This window comes from Anabrus simplex, chromosome 2, assembly GCF_040414725.1.
Source record: "Anabrus simplex isolate iqAnaSimp1 chromosome 2, ASM4041472v1, whole genome shotgun sequence".
Lineage (NCBI taxonomy): Eukaryota > Metazoa > Arthropoda > Insecta > Orthoptera > Tettigoniidae > Anabrus > Anabrus simplex.
The window spans coordinates 920,996,542-921,020,272 of record NC_090266.1 but is presented as its reverse complement, the minus strand read 5'-3'; the positions used below and the strand labels follow the sequence as shown (position 1 = coordinate 921,020,272).

The 23,731-nt window shown below is 35.3% G+C and overlaps 1 protein-coding gene across 1 annotated transcript in view; it reads left to right on the top strand.

Annotated features, from left to right (window-relative positions):
• LOC136864555 (putative protein PLEKHA9) overlaps window positions 1–5,540 on the top strand; it is an 89,664-nt gene extending 84,124 nt beyond the window's left edge. Inside the window, exon 5 of the mRNA XM_067141694.2 lies at window positions 2,403–5,540. Coding sequence (XP_066997795.2) covers window positions 2,403–2,573 — 171 coding nt within the window. The 3' untranslated portion in view covers window positions 2,574–5,540. The remainder of the gene's footprint in view (window positions 1–2,402) is intronic.
• The last annotated feature ends 18,191 nt before the right edge of the window (window positions 5,541–23,731 follow it).

Sequence of the window (23,731 nt, the reverse complement as noted above, 5' to 3'; positions counted from 1 at the left end):
GTAAATGACTGCAAATGCTTTTTTGAATTCATCACTTGTTACCCCTGATGCTTCTTCACTCAGAACACAAAGTATTAATCATCTGCCACAGTATGTGGTTCAGGTAACGCAGAAGTGGGCGACTGAGCGAGATTTCAGCCGTTGCCAAGTCGTGCAACATGAAACTGCTGTTGGCGCATCTTCGGAACAATGTATTCAGTGTACTATGGGGACCACGGCACTAAAGGCTTAAATATGACCCACACCCCAATTTAAGGAGCTCTATTTCGTTTTAAAAAAGTGCGTGTGATATTTGGGATTATAAGGTATTTTTGAAGTATCCTTAGTCTGTTTGCAAAATATCTATGTAATATGAACTCTGATGTGATGCATGCACTGCTACATTACTTATTGGTTTACTCCAGAACTCTATGTATATTTCTGATTTTAGTGCATGGCAAGATGATTATTGTACTTTTTTCTTTTTTTTTTTTTCTTTTTTTTTTTTTTTTCCCTACAAGCCAGGAGTGGCAATACCGAATGGACATTAATAACATTAAAGCAAAGTTCAAGTGTTTATTCCCTTGAATACAAGCTATCAATTATTACAGCATGCTGTCGTTCAATAATAACAGTATCTTGATACGCAACTACAAGACGTTACTTGCGCGCGTACTTCACAAAAGTAAACAGACTGACTACCACCACAGAACCCACAAAGAAGATTAAACATACAAGAATAACAAAATTTATAGTTGTCGGCACTATTGTAGTACCATCAGGAATACCAATACAAGCATCAAATGTTGCTCAGTGACAGTCAAGTACTGAAATATTAGTCCGTAACAGGCTTTATAAATTCATTCAGTAATATGGTAGATCTTACAGCTTGAGTCTGTATAAATACATCGGGAGAAGGTGTGGGGGGAGGGGGGATGTTTGGCCCATCCCATGGATGCATAATTGCAAAGATCAGGCATATTTGATTGAATGGAAGCATGACAATGACATAATTACCTAACAAAGCAGTTCAGCAGATGCCGCGCCTATTTCTGCTGTGTGCAGACTGGCAAACAAAGCATTATTAAAGTGATAAATTGTTTGAATTCAACGAAATAACTTTGTGACAAGAAAGAAGAAACTCGATTCTTTCCATTTCAGTTATAAAAAATATTTTCCAAGATGACCAAAATACCTATTTTTATCTCCCGAGTGCCACCTTAACCTTTTGAACTCCATTTCCCTTAGTGTATGCTTTCTGCTCCACTCCTAATTAATTTCTGCACCACGAACAGCTTCACCACCTCCGGTTTCATTATCAATATTTGTTCACTTTCACTTATTATTCACTAATAAATCATCCAAGTCAGTTGTTGGTTCATCATCGTCACTATCACTGTCCACTAACTGTTCTAAAATATCCAGTTCCGTGAGTGAAGACGAAGCAAAAGCCATGTTTACATTCAAACAACAACGTCTGTGAACTTGCATAAACATTCGAGAATAACAGAGCTTAAGAATATTACCACAATTCCCGCGAACTATTGTAAATAGGAAAACATGTTCTCTCAGAGACCGTTAGATAGCTCTACAATACCAGAACACGGCACAGTTGTCATACAAGCGCTGAAAGTACGAGATATTGCCATGTCGAGTGGAGCTCGACATCGGAGCGCAAGTGTAATATTTTAATGTCGAACCGCACTCGACATAGGAATGCAAACGGTTAAGCACGTTTAAATTCCACTGGACTGAGCCAGGATTGAACCTGCCAACTTGAGCTCAGTAGGCCAACACTCTTATAGTCTGAGCTACTCATCTCAGCTCATAATAAAGGAGTGAACCAAGCCATGTTATTAGAATTTGAAAATATTGTTCAGTTATCATGGGAATGAACTGACTGGCGATGGTCATGGTTGTTGCCGTGACTGCTTTTATAAGTTGCAAAACTGTGTGGCTTTGGCCTCTATTGATACTTACGAAATGAGAAGAAATATGTGGAGGGGTGATCACTTGAAGGTAGAGGGGGGATTATAAAAGAGGGTGTTGAACGTCTTAATATCGCTAAGCTGGAAGAAAACAAAATGTGATCAATGACAGTGTACAATATCCCAAGCTCCTTATCAACAGTTACATTACACTGTCTATTGTCATTAGTTGCAGTGTATTATGTCTCTGCTGCTGCTCCCACTCATCTCTGCTGGATGGCATTACTGCTGTAATTTTAAAAGCTAACTTGTCAATGTGTACACAACATATAGAATTTAATAATTTCAGGATAAGGTAAAGTTGTCTCTCAAGCTGTGATTGGGGAATTGAGACCTTGCATAAAGGTCTGTAGTGTAAATAAATTGATAGCTCTGCGAGTTATTTCAGCACATGAGTTGTCATTTTATTGCAAATAATTTATTTTCCTGTTTCAGGTTCTATGTAGATTTTGTCCTACACGATCAGTGTTAACGTTGAAATTGGTGATTGATAGAGATCAACACACATACGCCGACCACCATCGTCAGCTGATGCTGGATATTGACAGATACTTGATTTCTTTAGGTGCAACAATAGATCATATAAATGGTTTTTGTCTGGGCTAATTTTGTAATCTGCAGATAAGACAAGATTATTCAGTGATTAGCAGAATATTAATCATTTTAGTTCAGATGCTTTGTTCACATTGAAAATACTCAAGCAGTGTGTATTACCTATCAGATATTATGGGAGGCAGTATTAAGGACTTTCCGGAGGGAGGGCCATTAAAATTACTATTTGTACCCCCACTCATTGTGTAGCAGACTTATTTAAATAGACTAAACTGTTTGCAAATATTTTTCAGAAATCTGTTGATTGTAAAAGCTGCCTATAGCAACAATCATGAGTCATTCAGTATTTTTTAAATTAATTTATATATAACTTTATTTCAGTCTTCTTAATCATTTATTATGTTGATTCCTCAGTTAATTTTTTTCTTATAGTAGTAGTAGTAGTAGTAGTAGTATTATGGCACTCGCATGCTTCAGGGATTGATGTGGATACTTTTCAATATTGTCTCCTGTATTGTCTGATAGGTGGTATAATATTTCAGGTTGTGAAGTTAATAAAGCTAAAAGTGTTGTTAAATTAATGTACCAGTTATGCACAGCTCACTTCTATTGAGCAGACTTGGTTTCAAATCTTAGTTTAGCCTATTCCCCAGAGCAGATTCCAGTTAAATTTGCACATGCATATTTCATGTGTAGTTGTTATTAAAATATATAATTTTATGTAAGATCTGGTAATATGGTGTTGATTTGCTCATTTTACATGCTTAAGTATTGAAACATTCAAAATATGACTTGCTTACTATTTCTACAACCATTGTGGTTAAATTGAGGAAAATGCTTCTTGATTTGGATTATAAAATTTCTGCACCAGTAGACAGTAGAGTTTCAGGCTAAATATAAAGAAAATCAGTGAATTAATTGTTTCAAATGATTAAAATCTGATGATTTTTGGAAATGTGTTCAATAACTGGCTTATAAAAGTGGTGGCAAAGAAATGAGGAGCTATTAAAACAGAAACTGAAATCTCTTTAATCCTCAAAATATAGGGCAGTAAAATTTAGTAGAAGGATAAAGATATATTCAGCATGAAACTCTACAGTGTCCGATGTTGCAGAACTTGTATAATCCAAACAAAGACGCATTTTTCCTTATTTGACCACGATGGTGGTAGACATGGTAAGCATATTTTGTATGTTTCTGTACTGAAGGAAAGAATACTGTATAGATGAGGAGTCTGCTAGACTCCATTAAGAGCCAAAAAGGGATTTATGAGCCTAGCATGAGATTCATAATTGATACTTAAATGACTATAAGTTGATGGCTTGTACACCACTAAAAATACACTGCACTCAAGGACTACACATGTTTGGGGTTTTACTTAGTGTCAGTGCAAGGGAATATGGGAATTTCCTTTCTTCAAAAAAAGAATGATAATAATAATAATTGCACGTCATCTCCGGCGAAGCCCAGTACACGTCCTTCTAGTTGATGCCATATAGGCGACCTGCGCATCTGTGAGCATGAAGCCCTACCTAAGATGAATTCTAATGTTGAAGGTGCCACGAACACCCAGCACCCAAGCCATAAGAATTATTAATGAAATTCAAAATCATTGACTTGGCCGGAAATGAATGTGGCGAACCGTGGACCAAATGCCACCATGTTAACTTTTTAGCCATGGAGCTACACTTTTTTAAAAATTACTGATATATTTGAAAACTACAGTATAATCTTTAAGATTCTTCCCTAGCTCATAAAATTGGTGGTACTTAGTTGATCCTCTTCTACCTTGCAGTGTAGAGGTTTGGTGAGTAGCAAGCCTAGTCTTTCTGTCCTGCACTCCATTATGAGTCTGTTTGTAGTCTTTTCCACATGCGAGTAGCTCTTCCTTGATATTGACCATCCTTCTGGTTCGTGGTTTCCCACGTGCCAAATATCGTTGTCCTGTATCCTTGCCAGTTCGACATACATTTAATCTATCCAGCTTTATAATTTTGGACTAACTGGCAATTGGCCAATCAACTCTAGTATGGCTGAAGAAGCTCCCTCTGCAGGTGTCTGTCCCCTGAGATGGTTCTTCTGTCCCTTAGAGGTGTATCCTCTTCAGGGTTATACCACCCTTAGTTGTTCCTTGAGAGAACTCGGCTGTTGTGAATGCAACGATCACCCCTACCAGACGTGGACCTGCCTACCAAGTTTTGCCCAGGTGTGCAGTTGCAGCTAATGCACCAGATACCCTGGACTGAGGGTTTAAAGTAAGTAGTCAGTGTTGAAAAATTGTGAGTCTTGAAGGACTTGCTGAATATTTAATTGTAAACTTACGCACTTTATTCTTAATTGAACAAAATTTCATGAGGAGATATGCAATAAATGCCTTGCTGATACTTTTTTAAATGTCTTTAACCTTAGCTGTTGCTGAGTTCTCATTATACTACTACTGCCAAAATTTTGCTAGAAGTGGGAAGCCTTAACAATCCAGAATATATTCCTTCAAACTGAACATATCCTCTTGGACTATGATATCATTAAATTTTGTTGAAACTGATTTATAAAGTGAATTTTAGATCCAAATGTTCCATTTGTAAAACCTAAAATACTGTGTTGAATGTTTTAAAATCCCAATTCTGCTCATGAGTTGAGAGAGCATGCTGGCAGTAAGGAACATGTACAGAATGTGTATGGTCTTGTGGAGATTATAATATAGTATAATAACATATTCCTGGCTGTATTTAGGTATGTGCTTATAAAAGAAGAGTAACTCCACTCAAAAGAACAAGGTTTTCATCACTGATTTATATTACTAGAAGGAAACTTCTGTTGTACCTGAATAGAATATAGTTTCTTGATTGCATGCTAGATTGATTTGTGTGTATGACCCTGTAATATCAGTTTTTCCTTAATCACTTCCCTTTAGATCAGAATGAAAGCAGCATGTGCAGTGAGTGTAGAATAATAAAGGTAATAAAAAATGTCAGTAATAATAAAAATTAACATTTTGTTGATTTCCTGTCTTTTTAAATGTTACATCTACTTTCAAATAAGTTTTTATTCAGTGTATATACTTTAACTTGAGGGCAAGAGGGCCTTTTTTTTCTTAACAGAAGTCAGCATTTGAAGTGAGTGTTGAATATAAGCTAGAAAGTTGATCACTTTCGAAGTATATCTTAGATAGTGGAATTTGCATTTTGTTGATTTTCTACGTGTAAGATATTTCCAAAGAAGTTTTTATTTAATATTATAGTCTGTTCCAATAGATCATTCCATTCACTGACCTGCAAAATAAAATTGTTTCTCTGCTGTCTCAAATGTTAAAGGTCACTGAAATTAATGTTAACATGCTAAATTGAATGGTGAAGTCTGTTTTCTACATCACATAAGATTTTCTTACAAAGCAAAATACAAAATCTTAAAGTGTGGATTTTTAGTGTAAGTAAGAGCATTAAAAATGAAGTATAAAATTCAGAACTGTTTCCACTAAATAGAACTTACAATTACCTTATAAAAGTTCAGTTGCTGAAGATAAGAATTTTTTTTCTTTGCATGGAAGGAGGACAGCGTTGAATTACGCATATGCCATTGTGCCTCTTCTCTTTCCATCGTAATTTATGATCATGTTTCTTGTTGATGATTTCCTAATTTGAGTGAAGGCCCCTTAAAGGATGTTCCACCTAATCAACACTATATCAGTTATATTAAATAGCCTGTTTTATTATTTCAGGGCTAGTTTTGGTCCTCCTTTAGGACCATCTTCAGCTAACATACATAAAGTTAAAAACTCAGAAAAGCACACATACATTGAAAAACATAATATAAAATTCTTAAAAATTCACAATTCGCTAAAATTTTGTTTCATCGTAAACACTGAATACTTGGCACAAATGTTAATCACTGATGTGTCCATAACGTGTTTTTTTTTACAATTTAGTGTTCATCATGTTGTGAAAATATTTTCTCTAATTAAAGGGGTATGTTCTCACATTCACATCTATAGAAAATGTCATTCTTTTTTATATTGGTTGTTGCCCTAGTAGTGTTCTTAAAAAAGTAAAACCTATTGAAACTGATGTACTAATAATATATTGTCAAAACATTCCTTACATGAAATAAATTTCATTGTGGATCCTTATTGACAATTATGTTATATAAATTGAAAAACTAGTCCAGCGGTTCCATCTAGTCAATACCTATAAGTTTATTTACAATTCAAAGTTGTAAAAGCATCTTATTAAAATAGTAGGACATGTTTTGGCCGCATTAGGCCATCTTCAGCTGTCTGGAATTAAAATTAATATACTAAAAGTTGTTTATAAATTAAAATATGTGCATGTTGAATCATCATCAGATGAAGTTGCTAGATGTAATGTGATGAAGTTAGAACAGTTCTACGTAAAATGATGATGTAATTAAAAGTTTCTTCTGTCTTTAAAATTCATTTCATGCAAAAATGACAGTTGATACAGTAAAATTGTTAAAACTTCTAAAATGTTACGAATTCACAAATGTAGATCAGATTGATTTAATGCCAGCCAGACTGTTGAGTGGAAATCAACTGCCGCCCGGTCATGGTGTGTGATTAATAATAATAAACTTCTGAATTTGGGGGTATATAGAATGAAATGCAGTCGATGGTGGACAATCTACATAGGTCAAACAGGCTGAAATTTTAATATCTGCTACCAAGAACATATCACTGCAAAAAGATACAATAGATTCTCGGCCATGAGAGAACACACAGAAGATTTCAGTCACTCCTATACTTCCATTGAAAACGACATGAACACAATGAATATCTTACAGAAGGGCAAATTACTCAATATCTGGGAAGATATCCACATTCACTTTGATCAAAGATTTAATGCAGCCTTCAACCTCAATGAAATTTCGGAGAAAGTCAGTTTCTTATATGATGAAATCATAAATTTTTACAATAAGTTCAATTTATTGCCATCACGCCAGTCTCACGTATGCATTCCACTCCTCATTCCGTTTGTTTACATTCACGCTCCCTTCTGCCGATAACATTGCTCACGCCCACACAAGGACGAATGTGTTACCTACTTAGTGTCAACTTAGCCAGCGTACAGGCATGATATTTAAATCTAAGAATTTCATTTTTTGTCCGTATTGAACTGAGAACGTAAGATAGGAAACTTAAAAGGGTCCACCTTTTCAATACAAATAAATGTTATAAGTTTATTTACAACATATATTTACACTTGGAACTAGTTTTGACGCCGTTTGATGTCATCTTCAGCCAAAATGTGGGAAATAGGCATAGGCGTAAGCATTCAGACATTTACATTATACAAGATGTTAAATCAGTGTGATTAAATAAGAGACATGAAATAGTGAATTACAATGTCAGTTTACAAAATGGTCATGAAGTGTGAGTCAAAATTGTATAAACATGAGTTAGGGCAAAAGAACATAATCACTTAAAAAACATATCAACCAGTGGACCCTTTTAAGTTTCTTATCTTACAGGCATGATATGACGTAAACATAGAGCTGTTGTGAGTTTTATATGTGTTTTTCTATATTTTTATCTACATGGTTCTTCTTTTCCTAAATCTTGCTTCCCTAGTTTTAATGCTCATCTTTTTTATATATTATTTTTATTTATTAAAAATTATATTTGTTCGTGGCGTCGACCTCTAGAGATCTTTTGCCACTACATGCACCATATGATATGAACCTGCGTGTAATTGGAATTGCGGAAGTGTAGAGTGTTGAATGTGAGGAAAGGAACATTAAGGACGACACAAACACCCAGTCCCCAGGCCAGGGATATTAATCATTTACAATTGAAAACCCCTGGCCCAGCCGGGAATCGAACCCGGGACCGCCTGGTGACAGGCGGACGCATTGCCCCCTACACCGCGGGGCCAAACAATACTCATCTTAGTAATTTTTCATTTTCCTTCTAGATTTCATATCACACAACATGACCGGGTGGCAGTTGATTTCCACTCAATAGTTTTGCTGGCATTAAATCAATTTGATCTGCATTTGTGAATTTGTAACATTTCAGAAGTCATTATATTCAGTAGAACAACAATTTTACTGAATCAACTGTCATTATTTTTACATGAAATGAATTTTAAGAACAGAAGAAACTTTTAATTACATCATCGTCATTTTACGTAGAATGGTTCTAACTTCATCACATTACATCTAGCAACTTCATGTGATGATGATTCAACATGCACATATTTTAATTTATAAATGCCATATATCATATGTGTGTGAATTTTATTAATGTTTTGTAACTTTTAGTATATTAATTTTAAGTTAATTCTAGACATCTGAAGATGGCCTAATGAGGCTGAAACATCTATTATTGTAATGAGATTCTTTTACAACTTCAAATTGTAAATAAACTTATAGGTATGACTAGGGAGAACCAATATACTAGTTTTTCAATTTATATCAAACATTCCTTGTTAAAGAATAGGTATTTAACACTTGCTCATATAAAATCTATTATAAAGTCCTTTTGATTATGTTCGTTGGTAAATGAATTCTGTATTTTGGCTCTGTACACACTCTTATTTTGTTGTTAATGGGTTATTACTAAATTAAATGTAACTTAAAAGCTTTTCAGTCTGCCGAACACACAAGTTAAATACAAATATTACGGTATAACATAACTGTAAAAAACACATTATTAAACAAAGAATAAAATATACACTAATATACAAAGAAAGACATGTTTCGTTCTTCAAAGAACATCATCAGTTTCTACCAAATCACACTCATATATTTAGAATATTTACATCTATTTTATTTAATACTTAGAAACTTCAAGTCTGGAACTTATTTTAATGGTGTCCTCCTTTGTTTCTACTCCAGTATTTACTGCAAGGTTCGCATAGGTTCAAATGGTTGCAGTTTGTTGACTGACTTTCGTTACATCACGCCCTTCTCCTTGGCTACATCAATGACACGCTGTGTTTTAGTTTTAGTGCCTTCTTCAGTATTTCCATTGTTGTTGTTGTTGTTAACTGTTATTTTCTTATTTCAATTCCTTTTGTGAACTATGCAAGGGTTCTTAATAAGCATCTAATGGGCTGCCTATTATACCGGTAATTTTCGTTATTTCATTTTCGCTTAGCACACTGGGGTGAAACTCTGGTGACCAGGAATGAGTTAGCTGGAAAATTTATAATGTCCAATAACGGACCAACTATATTGGTGTTGACATGATGCTGTATAGACTTTTGGGCTATTGTGCCTATATGTTACACCTCTCTATGTCACGTGTTACGGAAAACACGTTATGCGAACCACTTAGTCTGATTGTGGGGTTCGGTTAGGTTCCGCTTCGATTGCTAGCGTTGTGCCACGTCCTGGGGGCCATCTGGTGGCGAATGAACGTACCATTTCCACTTCCAGTATAACGTTCAAAATTTCAAAGGGTCATTGTTTAAGAAGCCTTTCTCGTGGTAAGTCAAGATTTCTTCTGAGGACGCAGAGCACAGTTTTCTGTGAAACGTTAAGAATTTCACCTTATTTTCTTGACACGGCATAAGCCCAAAAGTCTATACAGCATCATGTCTATAAGTATGGGCCGTGAAAGCATTAATGGCAATATATTGGTATTATAAATTTACTCAATCGGAACAAATATTTCAGGTTCCCTATGGAATCAACATCTTTATCATTTGATGGCCGGGCAGGCATCAATTTTTGAAAATGAGACACTCTCTCAAGTGCATTGGTGGAGCCAGTGGCTCCAAGTAGCCTACGCAGTGGCCTCCACAGTATGCACTAGCCATGCGTCTTGGTAGGTGAGTTATTTACCAACTGATGAGCCCAACTTGGCACACTGGGGCGAAACACTGGCAACCAGGAATGAGTTAGCTGGAAAATTTATAATGTCCAATAATGAACCAACTATATCGGTATTGCAAGCACACAGCTGCACGCCCCTAACTGCACAGCCGACTCGCTCGGTAACGAGCTTCTTAACAGATCGTTTTGTTTTCCTTTGATTTTTGGTTATGTCATTTACGTTTACGTGAATGGCTTCCATGGTATTACACTACATTTACAGTGTTTATTATTATCATCATCATCACCAGTTCTTTTAAGAAAGTCCTTGTAAGATGTTATTCTTAGTGATAAATGATAATCTATTTAAAGATTGTCTCGAGCTGCGAGGATGGTGTGTAAGTTCAGAGATCATTCTATACATAAGAATATCCTAGACCACATTTCAGACCTTTAAGTCAGAGATTACCTCCTGTGTTATTCATTAACTGCTTATGTAAATGTGTAAATGTTGTCTAGATGTTGATTAAGTAGGAGGGATTTTTTTAAAATTGTATGTTCATTCAGGTTGGTTTTTTTTTTTTTTTTTTTTTTTTTTTTTTTTTTTTTTTTTTTTTTTTTTTTTTTTTCAGTGTAAATTTTGATTGCTTCTTTTATATTCAAAAATGTACTTTTATTTTGGATGTGCAAGACTTTTAGATTTCAGTTGATGTCTGTGAAATGGTATGAACTGTCTTATATGTGATATTTGAAGGTGTATTGTATCGTATCACATTTTAGTATTCTTTGTAGAAATTGTCTTGTTTGGCCTATATACAGGCATTTCAGTTAGGTTCCTGGCAATGGATCCTGACTTGGAGATTGGGCCTTTTTTGTTCAGGTTGCATTTTGTGATGTGTTTTTGTAATGTATTCTTCACCCTAAAGGCTACTTTCAGACATTGGTTTTCGAAAAGGTTAACTATTTTGTATGTGTTCTTATTAGCGTAGTTGCGAACAACTTATTTATCCCTTTCCTGTGTGGTTTTATAGGTTTTATTAGCGAATGCAGCCTGAACAAAAAAAAAAAATTACCCTTTTTCCAAGTCAGGAGTATATGAACTCGCGTGCCAGGAACCTAATTGCAGTGCCACATATAAAGGCCAAACAAGACAGAATTTCTACACAAAATACAAAGAACACAAAAACGGGATAAGGTACAATTTACATTCAGCCTTCAGAGAGCATATACAGTATATGACAGTTCACACCGTTTCACAGACATCAACACAGATCTAAATATCTTGCACATAGAAAATAAAAGTAAATCTTTGAGTATAAAAGAAGCAGTTGAAATTTACATTGCAGAAAAAGATAACAAAACCAACCTGAATGAACCGTACTTAGTTAACATCTGGACAACATAGACACTTTTTACATTAGCACTTAGGAGGTAATCTTGGACTGAAAGGTCTGAATTGTGGGTTAGGATATTCTAATCTGTAGTATGTTCTCTGAACTTAGGCACTGCCCTTACCACTCGAGACAGTCTTTGAATGGAGTATCATTTGTCAATAAAAATGACATCTTACTAGGACTCTCTTAAAAAATGTTGATGGTAATAATAATAATAATAATAATAATAATAATAAACGCTGCGAATAGAGTACACAGAAGTCTTTCGTTTAAAAAGTAAATTACATAGCTGAAAATTAAAGGAAAACAATCCATTAAGTAGTTCATTAGACTATCCCTTAAAAATGATCAAAACTACGAATTACATAACAGAAAATTATAAGAAATAATAAAAATAAATAATTTTTAAAAAAGAAAATTTAAAAAAATATAGTTCCATGAGAGCAATTGACATAAATATAAATTACATAACAGAAAATTAAGGGAAACCTTACCAATCTGTTTAAAAAGCTTGTTAGGCTATCCCTCAAAAAAGAATTCTTGGTTTTTTCTTTTTTTTAACAATTCATATTATGATAACGGTGATAATGGTAAATAAATCTAAATTAACTCAAATGTAATGTTCCAGAAGAGTTGAAGTAAGTGAAAATGAAATAACGAAAATTACCGGTACAGTAGGAAGACCATTTGATGCTCATTAAGAACCTTTGCATAATTTACAAAAAGAATTTAAATAAGAGGATAATAGTAATAACGACAACGGTAATACTGAAGAAAGCGCTAAAAGTAAAATTTAAACAATGTTTCATTGAGGTAGCCAAGGAGAGGGGCATGGCGTGGCAAAAGTAGATTGACGAACTGCAACCATTTGGACTCGTGCCAATGACAGAGCAACGGTTTTCCAAAAATCTTGCAGTAAATGCTGGAGTAGAGACAAAGGACATCATTAAGATAAGTTCCAGATTTGAAGTTCCTATGTGTTAAAACAGTGTGATTTGATAGAATCTGATGATGTTCTTTAAAGAATGAAACATGTCGTTCTTTGTTTAGTAGTGTGTATTTTATTCCTTGTTTAATAATGTAGGTTCTTTTTACAGGTATGTTATAATATAATATTTATATTTAACTTGTTTGTTCAACAGACTGAAAAGTTTTCAAGTTACATTTAACTTCAGTCGACACTGGAAAGAATGGCTTCCTTCATCAGTAAATGCTACATTAATGTAACACAAGGCTATTATTTTTTGACGGAACATCCTTTACTGCTATTGCTTATTTTTGGTATATCGATGGCTGCATAGAAATTAGGAGATAAGGAAGCGTTGAATGGCTTATTCCTCATTTCCTGGTCTGTAATGACAAACATAACAGGCATATTTGCAACTTTAAACACACAGCAAGTTGAAGATAAGCAATTCAGGGATGAGTTGTCCTGTGGAAAGATATAGATGCATTGAAGTATCACTGTTACCAAAATAATGACGAGTTATGTATAGTACCCAGTAAAATTAATGTAAAATCTGTACATGCTGGAACAAAATTGTTTTCATTTTCAAAATCAGCACATTGTTTTCGATATAACTCAACCCTTTTCATCAAGACAGCATAATTGTTGCAGGCCTGAGTTATATAATATGTCCCATATTTACTTTGAGATTCTTCACTTTCAAGAAGGAAAAATAAAAGTACAAAAAGAAGTATTGTAATCTATAATTTCTGTTTTAATAGTATTTATTCAAATGTATTTATTTACTTATTATCTAAATCTTCATCATATTAACTTGTTGATTTTTCTCATTTCATTTTAAAATATTTGTTAATATTCCTTATAATTTTCTGTCATACAGAACTTATTCCATTAATTCTGTATTAACATCACTTGATCCCATTGCTGTAGTTCGGCCGTTATGCAGTTCTGAGGAAGCTGCCAGAAATTTAAAAATGGAAGGAAGGCTGTTATGTAGTTGAAATTGTACATACAGCTCACCTCCATTGAGGGTGTGCCTGAAAATAGCTGCACCACCTCGGGATGAGGACAAAAGTTTACTTTGCATACATTACTTGTAATCGGTTGTTGATTTAACTCAGATTCCTGCTTAACCCTCTCCTTGTGCCTTATGATATTGATCTGCTGCACAATGTTCTATTTTCCTTTAGATAAACATACTTTTCACTCACCAAACAATATAAAACTTTGCCGTCCTCATCAAAAGTATTACCTCCAAACTCGTTAAAGTATTTGCATAAGAATCCTGATTGAGAGTTTTTTGTGGCTAGCATCCTAAAGTTAACTACAACATTGATCACCCTCACCTTATTGAATCAACATATGATTCACAACTAAGACACTGCAGGTGAGTGACCTAACAGCTTGGAACTCGGGGATTCACCAGGCACATGACAACATGCCGATACCCAATTGAACTGTGCAATTGCAGAAGCAGCTCGGCGAGCAATAGGGATGTATCACGCAAAACTTGTCCGCTAGGCAGCGTAATGGTAATACCCGGTATGCGCTTTCCGCTGCTCGATTGTTTTACATGAGACTTATATGGAGTATTCCTACATTTGCGATCATCGAAACGAAACTTTTGCTTTAAATGCACTAAAATGGAGTTACCATATTCTGCCAATGTTTTCTACAAGACGGGAAATGGTATAGGTGCAATGGCGATTGCGGATTTGGAAGCAGAATTAAAGAAAAGGGGCAAAAAAGTATCCGGAAAAAATGCAAGAGTTGATTGAAAGGTACCAGTAAGGAATAAATGCAGCAACTTCTTTTTTTAGCGTTTTTTAGATTGGATTTTTAAAGTACAAATAGCATTTTGAAAACATTCCTAATACGGTATTTTTTCTTTTCTTTGCCGGTTATCGGCGTGCATAAGGCACGACATTGGTGTGACAGCAGTGCCTGGGGCTACATCCAGTACGACTGAACTTCATTTCCGTGTGGCGCACGAGTTTCAGGATCTTGTTTCGGATCATAAGACAAATACCGGTATAAAAATTTCAAATTTGGAAGTAATGAGTTATTTCCTGTTCAGGAAGTCTGAAATTGATGGTGCTCCAGTGTCAAATTATAGGTCACTGTGTGATTCAGGGTACCGTACCGCACACGGTGTTATGGCTGTTTTCCTGCTTCTATATCTTCTTGCTCTCGGAGTTATTTCCAAGGTACCGGTGCCACACCATGAAAATATCGAAGGTACAGCGTTCTCCTTAAGTCTTCGTCTTTCGCCTAAAATTATTTAAATAGGTCATATTAACTTTTAAGAATGTACTACCTTATTATAAAATTATTTCTCAATTAGTACTAATTAGCTTACTTACCAGTTTCAGTAATGACATAATCTTCAACTGTAAAATGTTTCGAGCAGACTTTGATATTAGGAGTCATATTTTTATTTCGTAGGTCTTGCCTACGAATCGCATGCAACCACTTTTTACGGAAAGCATCTTGCTTAGGAAATTGATGGTATGAATACGGTCGACCTTGATTTTGGGACATTGGGACACAGCAATTGTCAGGCATCACAATTTTCTCGTCGTCTTTGTTGTCGTAACGATATATTAAATCTTTAACTTTAGCATTTAACTAGGTAACTTCCATTAAAAACACATATAAACAAATGACGATCGACAAGCGCATAACGGGTACTACACGTGAGACATCTATCGGTAGTGTTTCAGTACATCCCTATTCCAAGCTTCTCTCCTAATTTTAAATATGCATTATTATTTCACAACGTCCTGGAGCTTCTTCCTTTTACACTCACACCCTAGCTTTGCTTTCTTATGCGTTTGACTGATGTTACATTTTATTAGTCGATAAAAAGATGGAAATTGGTGATAAATTACAGCCACTAGTGAAATATGCACTTTTATAATGATAATTTTGTGTAAAATGGGCTATTTTAACTCAAAATTATAAAATAAGCATTTAAGACAGTTTTCCTGCAGAATTAGCATTTATAAGTACTGTGAAACGGTTAAAATTGCTTATTAAGGTGTGTCTTACGAAGTCTTAACTTTAGAAGTGTGGAAAAGAACATGCACTTTGTTTAGAAATCCAGGCTAGAGATATTATAACTACCATTTTGATTTATAAGAATTGCACATTATTCCCTTTGTTGAGACACTTGTTTGTTGTTAGCTTTTCTTGAAAATTATAGACAGCCATCTCAAGAGTTGCTGGGATTTGATAAGTTAATTTCAAAATGTTGTGGCTTGTCCTCTAATTGGCTGGTTCACACTAAACTTATGGTGTGGCACCTCAAGAATTGTGCTGCAGTGATTCCCTTATTTCAAAAATCATGAAGGCATTGTGCTGTCAGGTTGCTAAAAGAGGAATTAACTTATCACTCTTGCCATGCAACCATTTGTGACTAAATCTAACCCTTGTAAAGAATTATGTAGCCACAAAATTTCTTTACCATTGAATTGAAAATATATTGCATAGCCAATGAAACAAGATCTTTCATCAGAAGAAGTCCAGTACGAGTCAATCTGGGGCCTCTTTTGACATAATGGCAAGTAGTTTTAACAGTATTCCTAAAAAGAATCCCAACTATAGCAATGGTTCATCCTACATATGTTGCATATTTATTTCTTCTTTTTATTTGTCAAAGTAATATATGTGAAAATAAATTGTATTTGTTGATATGTAGATATTTTATAGCATGTTAGAACTTAATGTTTTAATATGTATTTTAATCTCCTTTCCAGGTGTTCTCATTCTATAATTGTTATTTGTTATCTTATTCTAATTTATTGTAATGATTCCTTATTTTCCAAACTAGTATAATTCATTTGTTATAGATGCCAGTTTGGTGTTCTGATTCTAAAACTGTGATTTGTTATCTTATTCTCTGATTTATTTTAAGATTCCGTATTTTCCAAACTAGTATAGTTCATTTGTTGTAGAGGTTCATGAGAATTCAGTCTTCTTAGGCTGACGGTTATTGTGAGATTTGAGCTGAACTTTGTAACTATTTCCTGTGATAAATACGTCTGTCTGTAGCATAATTGAAATAATGTACATATTATGGAGTGTAAGACTGTTTTCGTTAATTCTGTTGGTAACATATTGCTCTGAAATATCCCTGTGTTCTTCGAATGAAAATCTTGATAACTGGACATGTACATCCACTGCAAAAGAATTATGTAAGGGGCAGTCAAATGAAAACCAAACACCCGTTACGACATGCCTATGGAATGGTTTTATTCAAAAGTAATATATTTATCCCTCTGGGAGATGAGACAATCAATTCCAGTTTTGTAGAAAGAGGGAGGTTGCTGACAGATCCACAACCACACCCACTCTTGCACTTCCTTGTCCGAATGAAACCACTGTTCATGAATGTCTTTCTTCAGGTCACCAAAAAAATGTGAAAATCACAGAGTACAAAATCCGGGCTCTACAGAGGATTTCGAAGTGTTTCCCAACCAAATTGCTGAAGCGTAGCCTTCGGCAGATTGGAAGTATGGGGGCAAGCATTACCATGCAACAGGATGACTCCACCCGACTGCATTCCAGGGCGTTTGGACTTTATCCCTTTCCACCCTGAGATTTTTTCTTTGAAATTTGAATTTTTTTCTTATTTTAGTGTACATCATTTTGAGCCCAGAACAGGAAAAATAGTAAAAAAAATATTTTCTTCGCCATTCTCGTGGAAAACCTTCCACCTGCACGATCGTGCTAGTTAGGATTTATTTCAGCACATTTCTTTGCTGAATGACATATGTAGAGCATATGGACTTTTTTAATTGGATGATTTTATTTACAGTGAATCAGATATATGAAGGTTACAAAACATCAATATAGGACTTATATGAACAGAATATTCTTTGAAAAGTAGTCTTCGGTTTGATGCCGGTTGGGAACTCAGTGATTGAGATGTAGGTAAATGATTAGTTGTAGTAGGGGTTTTATCAGTCGAATCATTCTCTCCTGTATGTTCATCCTCTTCATCAATATCGCCAACATGATGAGAATCATCAGAATCATTGCCTACGTATGAAGATAAAGGTTCAGGTACCCACTCATTATCGTCACAATCTTCACTGAATATTCTTCTTCTACTTCATCAACCATTCCCTTTTCCAGATTCTCTCTGGGTAGGGTAGTGTACCAAAACCCTCCGCTTTACTTGATCTTTCCACCATTCCTCTTCTAGTACTTTATTGCTATTGACTCCCCTATTTGCAATACAGTCCACAACAGAGCTCCTCTATCTCATTCTAGGCCATCCCCTAGGCCTCTTTCCAGTCTCTGTATCCATGAATTTTCTCTTTTGCATTCTCCTGGCATTCTCATCATGTGTCCAAACCATTTTAGCTTTCTACATCAATCTCTTCATGAAGTTTACACACTCCCACGCTTCTCCTTATTTCCTCATTTTGTATTCTATCTCGTCTTGTCTTTCCCTGTATGCTCCTCAAGAACCTCATTTTATCTGCTTGTATCTTACTTTGTTTCCTCTTAGTCAACGTCCAGGCTGCTGAACCATAGGTCAGTATAGGTTTATAATAGGACGGGTATAAAACCTTCTTGCACTTCATTAGCACATCTTTGTTCCATACAATGTCTCACACACTGGTAGAAACTTGCAGACTGCTGTATTCTTAAATCAATTTCTCCATCCAAATTTCCATCTTGTGGCATCACGCTGCCCAAATATTTAAAAATTTTCACTACTTCAAGAGGTTCATTTCCTATTTTTATCACTCCCCTGGATTTTCTGTTAGCTCTTGTTATGATCAGAATCTTGCTTTACGCAGTACTAATCTTCATGCCAAAATTTCTTATCTCCTCATTCCATAAATCAACTTGTCTGTACTTCCTCTTCATTATCTCCCCAAACTACAATGTCATCAGCAAAGAGCATTGACTTTACTTGCTCGCCCGTCATCTTTTCCTTGTATGTAGAATTCTATCCATCATGATAATGAAGAGTAAGAAAGACAGTACACTTCCCTGTCTTAAGCCTGTCTCAACTCTGAACCATTCAGTTAGACCCATTTTGGTTCTAACACAGCTTTTGCAATTTTGACACAATGCTATTACCATCTGCATTGTTTCATTCCCAATGTTTTCCATACCAAATTCCTTTGAACACTATCATGCCTTTTCAGTAGCTAGAAATGTTACTACCATGTCCTTTCCATATTCCCAATACCTTTCCATCATTTGATGCAATGTAAATATTGGGTCAAATGTGGACCTGCCTCTTCTGAATCCATACTGGTGTTCTGCCAATTTCCCTCTACTCTGTATCTTATTCGTTTTTCCACGATTCTTTCAAGGATCGTAGCTGTATGAGGTATCATTGTCACTCCTCTGTAGTTTTCACATTACCTCCTGTCTCCTTTCTTGAAAATTGGTATAATGACACCTTTCGTCCACTCTTTTGGAACATTCTTCTCTCTCCATATCACTCTGAAGAGTCTATACAACCACTGTAGACTAACTGCTCTTGCTGCTATTATCATTTCTATGGTGACCTCGTCAATTCCAGCTGCCTTGCCTTGTTTCATTCTTTTAGTGGCCCACTCAATCTCTGCCATGAACACCTTGTTTTCCTTAACTTCCATCAGCACTAAATCTGGTTCTTCGATTTCTACTTGTATTTTGCACGTTGTAAAGCTATTCAAAGTATTTTCCCCACCTCTGTAATATATCCTGCTTCTGTGTCATCGCTTCCTCCTGTTCATTGTTAATGAAGTTAGCACCTTCACCTGGGTTTTTCTTCTTTTTAACCCACTGGAATAAGATCTTTTTGCTTCTGGTTGTATCTTCTTGCAGTGCCTGTATTCTGTTTTGCATTCTGTTGTTCTGTTTCTCAGCCATCTTTTCCAAGCTTGTTTCTTCCTTTTAACTATATCTTTTACCCTGTCATTCCACTGGGGCGTTTCGTGATCTTTCTTCCTTCCTGATACTCTTCCACAGGTCTTTTCTGCAGACTCCACCATGACTGTTTTAAAGTATGCCCATTCTTCATTGACCCTTCCGATGTCTTCCTTAGGTATACTTGTTTTAATGTGTGTCTGGAACTCTTCATTTATTTCCTTCTCCTGCAATTTCCACACCCTTAGCTTTCTCTGCCTAATCTCAGTCATCTTTTGTATCTTTCCTAGCTAAGGGATGCGATTCTTTGACAGAGTATCTCACTTTAAATTATTAAATTATTTTTAGATATTAGAGACCTATGGGCTTTTTGAACTATTTTCAAGTGTTTAATTCAAAAACTGAAAAATTGATGTAAAATTAGTGAAAAAAGTATTGTGTTTAATTTCAAATATGTAACTTTAAAACTCCTGGAATAATGGTCCTTTTAGTGTGATTCGCCGACATTTTACCTTTTCTTGTAGCTACATATATGGGAACAGAATATGTAATTACATATAATCCGGGCTCTAGTAATAACAGTGTTGCCACCTTTCATGCAGAATGTGTGTTATGGTGAGCGTTGTTTTCGTTTGACTGCCCTTTATATAATTAGGAAGAAATGCAAGATATCTCTAAACCTCTGTTTTATCCCTTAACATAAAATCAGTCAGTCATATCTTCAGGATAACAATTTAAATGCAGTCGGACCTGATTACAGAGGTTTTCATTTTGAAATTTTTATGTTCAAGCCAGTCACCCAAAGAAAATAATTTCTAAAAATACTTGTTATCCATAAGGATATTGTGGATTTTTTTCAGTATTTTTTGCTATGAATTAAAGCTCCCTCTGTGAATCATTGGTAGAGTGGCAGCATCTGAATCCCAAGATCATGGGTTCATACTAGGCAAGGTGGTGGGATTTTTGAAGGACGGAAAAAAGCCCATTCAGTCTACGATTTCAATGTGCAAAAGACCTCTTTTCTGTTGTTGTTAAGAAGGAAGCCATGCTTCCCAGTGTCGATTTCAACTTAAAAGCTGTTCAGTCTGTCAAACACACAGGTTAAATATAAATATTGTACAAAGACATACCTGTAAAAAAAAAACCATTATTTATTATTTTTGTCCCTTGTTTAATAATGTGTTTTTGTTACATGTGTGCTGTAGTATAATATTTATATTTAACCCATGTGTTTGACAGACTGACTGGAGAGCTTTTAATTTGCATAAAAGACCTCTGGTGTCACGTGGTGTTTACTCGACAAAATGAATACTCGGCCATAGATCGCCCAGAAGAGAGAGTTTCTTTGCCATATGGTAGAATAAAACTAACATGCAAGCAGACTAGATGGCATAAAATCGAACAGTCTGCTCATGGTAGCTCAGGCCTTATTGTTGTTGTTGTTAACGGTAATGTTATTGCAATTACTACATATTTGCCAGCTTTTGAGATTTAGGTGGGAGGCTCCTGATGTTTTTTCTTGACCTTCTAATCAACTTATTACAGTATTTCTCCTGATTTTAAGTCAATGACTGCAGAACTTAAAGTCTGTTCTAAAACTACTGAGCATGACTTGGGTCACTTAACTATCCTCTTGTGTTCGAGAGATAGCAGGTTTGAACTCACTGTCAGCAGTCCTGAAGATAGTTTTCCACGGTTTCCCATTTTCACATTAAGCATATGCTGGGGCTGTACCTTAATTAAGGCCACGGTCACTTCATTCCCACTCCTAGCCTTTTACTATCCCATCACTGGTGGGACATAAAGCAAACTGAAAAGATTTTTTTTTTTTTTTTTTTTTCAGAATCTCTCACTGTTTCAGGATGTTGCATTAGTGACTGCAGGTTGCTCTGAATGCCCACAGTCCTTCCCTTGCTGGTTTCTGTATGTGGCTGAAGGTGCAGCTCTTATTAGCTACCGTGTGACTGAAGTCCAGTTTTGATTGGTGACTTAAAAAAAAAGTGAATATTTTGGTGATCACATCTAGTGTTCTGTTTTCTCCCTTGCGTTGCATTATGTAAGGGGTATTAAGTGTTTGTTCTTATGATAGTACCAGAGAGTCAGTTAGTTTAACCTTAAGAGTTAATTTTAATGTAGCGTACTCGTTATCATTACAATACTGGATGATGTGTTTGTTCAAGGTCATTGACATCTATTCAGAGCATTATGTTATCCCATTTGAGCAACAAGGCTGTGAAATAATCCATCCAATAACTTCATAATATAAAATTCATGCAAACTGAAGTAATCTCTTGGGCTGCAATATATAAAACTAATTTTTTCAGATACTATTTTTAGCCTCTATGTCTCAGGAAAAGCCTCTTTGTTGATGGTGCTAATTGTAACAAACTATCCACTATTTGCAGTATATAAATAAATATTTTGTATTGTCTGTAAATAAAGTTACCTTGGAATGTGTGTTTGGTTTTTCTTATAAATTGAAATTTTCATCGTAATTAAATGAATAGATTCAAGTTGAAAGAACCTGAGATGAACAGCTATCCTCATCCAGGACTCGCTATAGTTTCTGTTAGAACTTACAATAGAAATATTGTACACTAAAGGAATGCACTCATTTTCACACTCAAATATGATATTAACATAGGCCTGGATTCTATTTAACCTGCTAGATCAAGTACAGTATTTTTCCTTTGACAGAGCATCTGTACAAAGACGACAGGCAATGTCATGCAGTCATTTTAGTGTGAGAATTACAAATCCTTGGTGATAGATCATCGTATTGGTGGGAAGTTGGAACATGTAATTGAAGTAATGTCTATGATTCTGAAAATTTTAGTATTAGTCTTTTTCTAAAATAGTTGTAAATAAAGATAATATAGATTTCCTGTACCAAGTGAGTTAGCTATGCAGTTTGTATCGCGTAGCTGTGAGCTTGCATTCGGGAGATACTGGGTTTGAACCCCACTGTCAGCTGCGCTGAAGATGGTTTTTTGTGGTTTACCTTTTACACACCAGATTGTACCTTCATTAAGGCCACGGTCACTTCCTTCTCAATACTAGCTTTGTCCTCTGCTGTCATCGCCCTATGAGCTGTTTCTGTCAGTGTGACCCAAAAAATAAAGATTTCCTTTTCATATTGGAAAAGTATGATTATGTATACAATAACTGTTGGTGATGCAATCTGAGACTGATTCGTGTTCTTTGGATTGTTATTTATTTTGCATCTTGTTATTCTTACGGTTTTTAGTAGTGAATAAACATGGGTCTGTAGAAAACATTTTGTGGTCCTCAAATGGCTGGATTGTTCCGGAACTTGGTTAGAACTTTGAGTTTGGAGATCATTTTTGTATATTATGTGGACAGTATTGTTTGCTTAGGACTGTAAGTATCAAGATTTGCAAGCGTTTATTGATAAACCACTAAATCATTCGTGATGCATATGTGCAATTAAGTTTTGAGAGATTGAATCATTGTGTGACTCAGCCTCTGATACAATCATTGATCTCAATATATCAGTAGAGTTCTCTCGATACAACCAATGACCTCTAGTGCGGGTTGGACCCAGTGGCCAAAGAGTACTACAACACTACATGAGAAAACATTTGAACGAGTGTACGTAGAGCCATCTGTGTCGGACATACAAAGCAGTTGTATTAGCACTGAATACATGAGTTAATATGTTTTATTCCTTGTTTTTAGTACTGTTTCTTTTCTGCAGTGGAAGAAGCTCAGAAGAGAGCCCTTATCAAAAGACAAGCTGTCATCAAGGCCCATGTAACTAGAATACCTCGCTATTTTTTAAATAATTTCTCCACGGGCTCTAATCTTAACAATCTATATATATAAAATAAGAGTTTTGTCTGTACATTGCTCAAAATTTTAAAAGGATGGTATTTCCGTATCAGTCACGTCCATAGTACCAAGGAAATGCATTTTATAATTTTCCGTAATTTCTGTCTGTCTGTCTGTCTGTATGTATGTATGTATGTACACGCATCATGAGAAAACGGCTGAAGAGAATTTAATGAAAATCGGTATGTAAAGTCCGGGAATAAGTCGCTACAATCTAGGCCATAAATAACCTTTTTCACGCTGATAGAAATGGTAGTTTAGGGAAAGGCCTAAAATTTAATTCTCAAATATTTATGTTATTAGTGGTCCTATCTTAATGAAAACCGGTATGTAAAGTTCTGAAATAA